Raw genomic sequence first — 7,281 nt, forward strand, 5'->3', positions numbered from 1 at the left:
GATGACCTTGAGTCATCAATAGTTTCTTCTATTTAACTATCATGTTGCTATTAGCCTACTTTTTGATGGAGGAACACATCTGATTTGCTTTGGACTGTACCAGTTTAAGGCTGTTGTCTAGGCATAATTATTTTTAGCTTTCCCTTTCAGTCTCAAGAAGAATGGTTTGAACTAAATTTTAGGGTCATCCTACTGAATGCTTATTACATGCAGGAACTATTCCAATGGCTTTCATTTATCCTCACAGTACTATGAGACGAGTTATAATCATCCCTTTTTTCAGATGAACTAAAGGCTCTGAGAGGTTAAGTGATTTTCCTAAGATCATTCAATTAGAAAGTATTAAAGGTCTATGTGTGAAGAACCCAGACAGTCTGATACCAAAGTCCTAGTATTTAACTATCATAATATACTGTACTATTTCTTAGAAAGGTGAGTAGAGGAACAGAGGAGGAAAATATCCAACATTTTGGATAAGGATTGAGAGGTATCAGCTTTTTAGAAAATGTGTCTATACAATCCTTATGGTTTTCAAAAAACTTATGATACTGAAACATCTAAGAAAATATTTGAAGTGTAAAAATATTTTCAGATCTTTATGAGTATGGGCTTTCTTAGAAAACAAATAGTCCAAGAATGTTTTTCAAATATTCTCTGAGATGCTTTAAAAACATACTAATTAGTTATGTTCTGCTCAAAAAGTCAGATTATTCCATCTTTTAAAAAAGAAAATTAGTAACTCACTGTATGTTACAATATGAACGCAGACTGAAATGTGTACTGGACTGGAATCCATTTTGCTACTCAACAGCTTGGATGTCCCTTAACCTCTCCAAACGTCAGTCTCTTCATGTGCAGCAGAGAAATACGGTTTAGCTTGTTAAGAGGACCTAAGGAGATCAAACGGATTTCAAGTGCCTTGAGAACTATGAAGCACTACCTAAACTTCTAGTATTAATAAACAGTCACAGATTTTCAACAACCTGGATCATACATTTATGCCAAGTATTCCAAAACAAGAATATCTCTTTATTTACTCCTTACTTCAAAGTCTGGGGAAAAGAAGCTAGTCTCTCACGGATCACATGTGAAAAAGAAAATTACACTAAAAACATTAAGAGCAGTCATGAACTCGGGGGCCACACTTTATACTTCATTCTGTGAAACAGTTGTAATTTATCAGCTAATCAGTCCTTAAAGAATTTGTAGATTAAATAGTTACAATAAAGAGGTTCAAAGGCTTACAATAAATCTTATTTTTAACCTGGTTCTTAACTATATATATTTAAGAGTGAAGCTTAAATAATTATATTTACATAGTATTTTCCTGTCTTCCAAAAAGTATTTCCATATTTGATCCTCAGCAAGCAGGTATGGTAGACAGATATCATCATTCTTATGAAGAAACTGAGGCTCAGGGAAATTAATTTGCACAACTGTTTTTTGACAGGAAATTGAAGTGGAAGGATGACTCCTGATCTACATGGAAAGAAAGCAATTATTTGGATGTTCTAGAGAAAAGTAAAAACCTCAAACTTCCTTATTGGCTGAGATGAGACACAGAACATTTGTCAATTCATGCTCTTTCAAAAGCAATATTCATTGGAGCCTGTCTGCACATCTCTAGTAGCTTTAATGTTCATAGAAAAATGAATATTCATGCTTGTTTGGGATCTCAAACTATTATTAAAGAACTAAAGTAGATTATTTTTCTGTGGCAAACCTAAGGAAAAGTGTTTCAATGATTACCAATGATTACCATAGTGTTTCTATGATTACCATTGCTGAGATTATTCTTTTTTTTTTTGAGATTATTCTTTAACAAGGAAAAATAATTTTCTCCTAGAGCTCATTTGCTGTATTCCATAAATTAGCTGTTACAAAGAATCCATATCAGAGAAATTCAAACCTAATAAGAGGCTTTTCTTACACTATCAGAAAGGCACATTAAATGCACAACGTTGGCCACATTATTTTTGATAATGATGGAAAACAACAGCTGATAGCCAGTTTGGGACAAATGCCAACTGTTTCCATTTGTCTGAAAGATGTCAAAATTAATTGCAACACTTTGTTTTGAAAGAATATTGTTATCTATCGAGAAAGTATATCAACTAAAATCCTAAAAAAGACTAAAGATAATGATTTGAAATATTAGTTAAAAAAAATTTTAGTGTCCCAAAGTATAAGTAAACACATCTCCACAGCTTTACATAGTTTCATATATTTTATTTTTTAAACACTTATAATTTTGCAGGCTAGCAGTAAAATATTGTCCTTGATATTTTACTAATTAGCACCGTATACCTTTTAAAGCTAACTGGAACATTGTTTCAAATGTAAATGATTGTAAAGTAGAATGATCATTTCAAATGCCAAATTAGTCTCAAGTAACATAAGAACCATTAATTATCATTATTTTTGGCTTTATGCACAAAGATGTATTTCAAAGATGAACTTAATTATTAGTATCAGTTCTGTCAATCTAACAAATCAAAGTACCACAGTTTAAAGCAATATTTAACCTCTGAAATTATTATATAATTAAAGAGGTACGTAAGAAAAGTTGAGAAATCAGCTATAAAAAGACAAGAGACTGCACAACTTTAGAGTCCCTTATTTTTTAGAATGAGGAAAATAATGAAAAATTTCATGGTACAAGTATCAGTTTCACATACGGTTTAGCGTATGTCAGTATTCTCATGCTTTACTTATATGAGTTTGGCCTTACCAAAAAGCCATCAAAACGTCCAGAATAATTCACAGGGACAGCTGGAAGCCTGAAATAAAATTGCTCAGTGCAAAAGATCCCAAGCCATTCATATAATTTTAAATGGAAACCTAGACATTTACCTCCTATTTTTGTTTTCATCTGAAAAACCTTTTGAAAACATGGGGGAAAAAAACTAATTAAACTCAAAATTACTTCCAGACATCAGAAAAAGAAGGGATTTTTCAGTCCCTGTTTTCTAATAAGGGCATTCTTCAGAGCTATGGGGTTAAATTCGAAGCTGCAAGCCACTGCTTCCTAGCACGCCTGTTTTGCATACCAGTAGCCTCAAGTCCAGTTCTGCCATTTGTGGGTAACTATGACAAGATACAAAAGCATGTGTTTGCCATAAATAGCTCTGGCTAACAGCAAACTGCTCACACTGAACAGATCAAATTCTCTATAAGGAGAGCCGCCTGGACCACAGCCAAATTCCACTACTAATCTTTAAGACTGCTATATAAACATTTTTTGTGTGAATTTGTGAAATATATTAAGAAATAGTAGCTGAAATTAAAGTTCCTAAACAGAAGTACTATTAAACTTTTGAAGGACAACATTTTATAAATTATTTTCATTATGACCAAATAGGCAATAAGAGCTTCCTATTTCTTCTACTGGTCAACTACTTAGAAATGTAAACGTGAATTAAAAAAATAACTATGCTAATTTATTCAGAGAACTAATCAGATACTGAAGAGTATTTATGTCAAAGTGCAAAAAACAATTCCTGATCACCATATTAATACATAAGGAAATAAATAAAGCTTATAAAAGTATACCTCTGTAATATTTTATATTAGCTTTAGGACAGAATATTTTTTAAACCAAATAAAATCAACAAACTGGAAAATATCATGCAAGAATGTTGTACAAAAAAAATTCTTAAATGACCAGTGCAGAGATTAATAATAGCTGTTTAGCCTAGGAGTTGCTTCACATGGTATTTTGCAAAATGTCCAAGGAAAACAAGGCAACCGTTCTGTAATATGCCACAATTTTTATTGCAACGTGGCCATTTTTGTGAGGGTGGGGAGTTTGATCTCAAAAACAATGTTCCATTTAAGGCTCTTTTATACAGAAATTGCCATCATGACTGATACTCAAAATATCTTTAGTGTTGCAAGACTTACATGGTAAACATAAAACTCCTACGTGTATTCAGTAGTATACACTCAATGGGGGAAAAAAGGCATTAATAATAGCTATTTCTTTTAAGAAGATATGCAGGTAAAAGGAATGAACACTGAGGTACTAGGATAAGCTGATGACACAGTTAACACAACTTAATTGGCATTCCTTTTCTGGTGGGGGATTAAATTTATTACAAAAAAAGTGCTTTTAATGCATAGTGTTATATCCGTGCTGCCATGTCAAAAAAAAATAGGCTTGCCAAGGCAGGTGAGGTGTATGAATGCTCAAGCCTCACAGAACTGCAGTCAAGTGCAACTATCAGTAATACTGAATAGAGTTTACCATCTCACCAGTGGATAATACTTTGAAGGCATTCAATTAGCTTAACCCTTTGTAGTGTTCTAAGCTATTCACATTGACAATCACAATTCACTGTAGTGTTTGCTGCAAAGGAGGCATATACCCAGTTGTTTTGGCTAAAATATGATGGGAAGGCATTCCTTGGGTTCTACATAAAAGTAACAGTATTAAACAGTCTAATGGCAATCACTGATAGGCTGCTTACATGAATGATATTTCCTTCATTCATTGTGTTGGAAGGACCCAGTGGGAAAAGAGAAAAAAAAAAACCTAATACTATTCCAATTGACTGAGCTGGAGAAATGGAAGCTCCTTAAGATCCAGATGGCACTTGACTGCTTTATAAGGGTTTTCCTTCAAGTGAAACTACTACATTGCCTCCCAATTTCTCTCCAAGTGTGGAACGGTCCTTTATATCATCCAAGCCATTTACTTGCCACTCATGTTTTATACCTAAAAAGAAAAAAAATATTATCCAATTACTTTATTATAATTAAGAAAGGAGCAATTCTTCTGCACAAAATAGTCAATGCCTGTACCTGTAAATTTCTTTTTAATGGCATCTTTAGAGCTAGCATATATCATCTTGCTTTTTAAAGGCGCACTTTCAGGAGCCCTACAGGGGAAAAAAAAATGGTTGAATCCTATTTAAAAGAAAAACAAAGGCAAAACTGACTATGTTAATAATAATCCTTGCATTTTAAAAGTACTTTTTTCTTTTGTTTTTACACACCAGAATATAAATACTAGGTCTTCTTTCTTAGACTCTTTTGTTTCGTATGTGGCATCGTACAAAGCATATCGGCAATCATTCAGAGGTAGCAACTTCACAAAAGATGTGTAGGGGTCCTCTACAGTATCACCAATGTCACCCACCAAGATCTGCTTTGCTTCCTCAACAATTATTTGTCTTTTGTCATCGCTTAAACAGAAGAGAACTGCTTTCTTTCTTTTTTTGATCTCCTCTTGTGTAGAAGATTTCCTTACTTTCATATCATTAAAAACTTTGATGACTTCATCATTCACTGTAACTCCAGAAGCCTGAAAGTAAAGAAAGGACAGAAATTCAGAACAAGTAATTCGGTTTTAACCAAAATTACTGTTTGCGCAAGAGGATTCACTTTAGTCTGGACATCAAAAGTTGCATCATACCCTGCAAGCCGTCTAATCAGAATTGCCACATTTTAAGTATCAGGATATGATGCACCTAAGGGTTCTAACTCATCCTGCTCCATTCATCCTTTTTAAAAAAGGTGTGTGGAGGTTAAAGCAAGTGGATGGTAGACGGAAAGGGGCAAATACAGGCTGTCCCATCCCTGAAATGTTTCCTATTTCACTGGGTGATGTCAGAGCTTCAGGAGCAGCAGCAAAAATACCTTCTGTATTGTGTCAACCCGGCAGGCCTTAAAAAAACACTTTTGGATTTCAGTTAATGCTTCTACTATTTTTTTCTTTAAAGTCATCCTAGCCAGAGCCGTTTCCTCATAAGGAAAGAGAATCAGGCGTGAACTCCAAACCGCCCACGGCTACAACATAATTGACTCACAGCTCAAATGCAGGCACTTCAAAACTAACGGATCGCGTGTAAAAAGCTTTCTACGGCGAGAAAGCATTTTCAAGAGTTTTCCCACCTCCTTTATCTCCCCCTAAGGGTTTTATGACAGGCCCTCAAGACCCTCAGCCTTCAGCAAGGGGTTTTTACCGCACATACCGAATTGAAAGCCCGCGTGGGAATAAATAAGGAAGCGAAGGGCAAAGGCGGCGAGCTGGGTGGGGTGGCCGGGGAACAACTCGGCGGACCCTCCCGCGCCCCCGGCCTCCGCCCGCCCGGCTCAGGCCTCGAACCCCCGCGTGTCGCCCCCTGTCCGGGCCCTCCCCGCCCCCAGGAATCCGAAGAGCTGCCTCGCCGGGCCTGACGGCGAGAGGGCAGGCCCGCCGGGTGGAGAGAGAGCACCGGGGCCGCAGCGCAGGAATGCCCACCTTGGAGGCCGAAATCAGGTTAAAATGGCGGCCTCAGGTCCAGGGCCCCGCGGAGCCGCGTGGGAGGCAGCACTCGCCACGCCCCGGCCCCCGGGGCCCCTCGACCCCGCGACCCCCGGCCGGCGCGCCCGCCTTACCATAGTGCCCGCGGCTGAGGCTGCGGCGGCGGCTCGGGCTCCGGCGGTGTGGCGCTGCGAGGAGAAGGAGGGGCAGGCGGGCGGCGGCGAGTGCGGGGCACGCCGGGAGTGCGGCCCGAGAGGCGGCGGCGGCTCGGGGGGCTGCGGCGCGGGCGGGGCGGTCACGTGGGCACGCCCCGGGCCGGCCCTCCCGCCGGCTGGCCCTCCTCACCCTCCGCGCGTCCTCGGCCTGACCCCGCGCGCGCTCGGCAGGACCCCGCGTGCGCTCGGCAGGCCCCCGCGGGCTGTGCATCCGCGGTGGCAGCCGCGGGCCTTGGCGGGGAGGTTTCCAACCCCGGGGCACCAGCAGTCCGGTCCAGCCGGCTCTCGGGAGGGCGTTTCCACCCTGCCTCCCGAGGGCCAGGCCGCTACTCCCCGGCTTGGGCGCGTGTGAGGCGAACGGCGCACCGGGTGTCTTTTATTCGTTTGTGGTTTCCATTGGATGCCTACGTTGTGGGTCTTTTTGGAAAACCCCCGTCAGAAATGGCGAAAATTATTTAGATCTCCATCAATTCAGTGAGAATAAAACACTGTGGGGCGGAGGTTAAACCTAGCGATTGAATTACTCAGCAAAAAGAAAATGATAAACAGAGGTGGGAAATCACTTTCTAAAAGTCTATGGTTGAAATAATAATGGGGAGTTTGGGGTAGTATTAATAACATCCTTTAGTAATATTCTTTTATATATTATTAGGTTTAGTAGGATTGTACTCTCTGCTAATAGTCTTTTCCTCATGAGGCCCCTACCTTTGACAGCTGGCATCAAATAAGTGGACCCAAGAATAGAGATTCCTCCCTCTTTTTGGCGATCACAACCTTTTCTAGCAAAACCCATATGACTGAGCCAAGGCTCTTCTCTGA

The 7,281-nt window shown here is 39.6% G+C and overlaps 1 protein-coding gene across 1 annotated transcript; it reads right to left on the bottom strand.

Annotated features, from left to right (window-relative positions):
* Window positions 1-2,214: 2,214 nt before the first annotated feature.
* CFL2 (cofilin 2) lies at window positions 2,215-6,529 on the bottom strand. Its single transcript, XM_070775451.1, has 4 exons — window positions 6,382-6,529; window positions 4,998-5,305; window positions 4,804-4,880; window positions 2,215-4,717 (listed from the first exon to the last, which is right to left on the bottom strand). The coding sequence occupies exons 1-4, from the start codon at window positions 6,382-6,384 to the stop codon at window positions 4,605-4,607; spliced, it is 501 nt and encodes a 166-aa protein (XP_070631552.1). The 5' UTR covers window positions 6,385-6,529; the 3' UTR covers window positions 2,215-4,604.
* Between the last annotated feature and the right edge of the window lie 752 nt (window positions 6,530-7,281).

This window comes from Bos indicus, chromosome 21 (assembly GCF_029378745.1).
Source record: "Bos indicus isolate NIAB-ARS_2022 breed Sahiwal x Tharparkar chromosome 21, NIAB-ARS_B.indTharparkar_mat_pri_1.0, whole genome shotgun sequence".
NCBI lineage: Eukaryota > Metazoa > Chordata > Mammalia > Artiodactyla > Bovidae > Bos > Bos indicus.

Excerpts from the sequence above, each read along its gene's own strand:
- CFL2 (XM_070775451.1), bottom strand. Across the intron at positions 4,881-4,997 it reads GACCTAGTATTTATATTCTG|GGCTCCTGAAAGTGCGCCTT; the intron begins GTGTGTAAAAAC and ends TTTCCCCTGTAG. Across the intron at positions 4,718-4,803 it reads CATTAAAAAGAAATTTACAG|GTATAAAACATGAGTGGCAA; the intron begins GTACAGGCATTG and ends TTTTCTTTTTAG.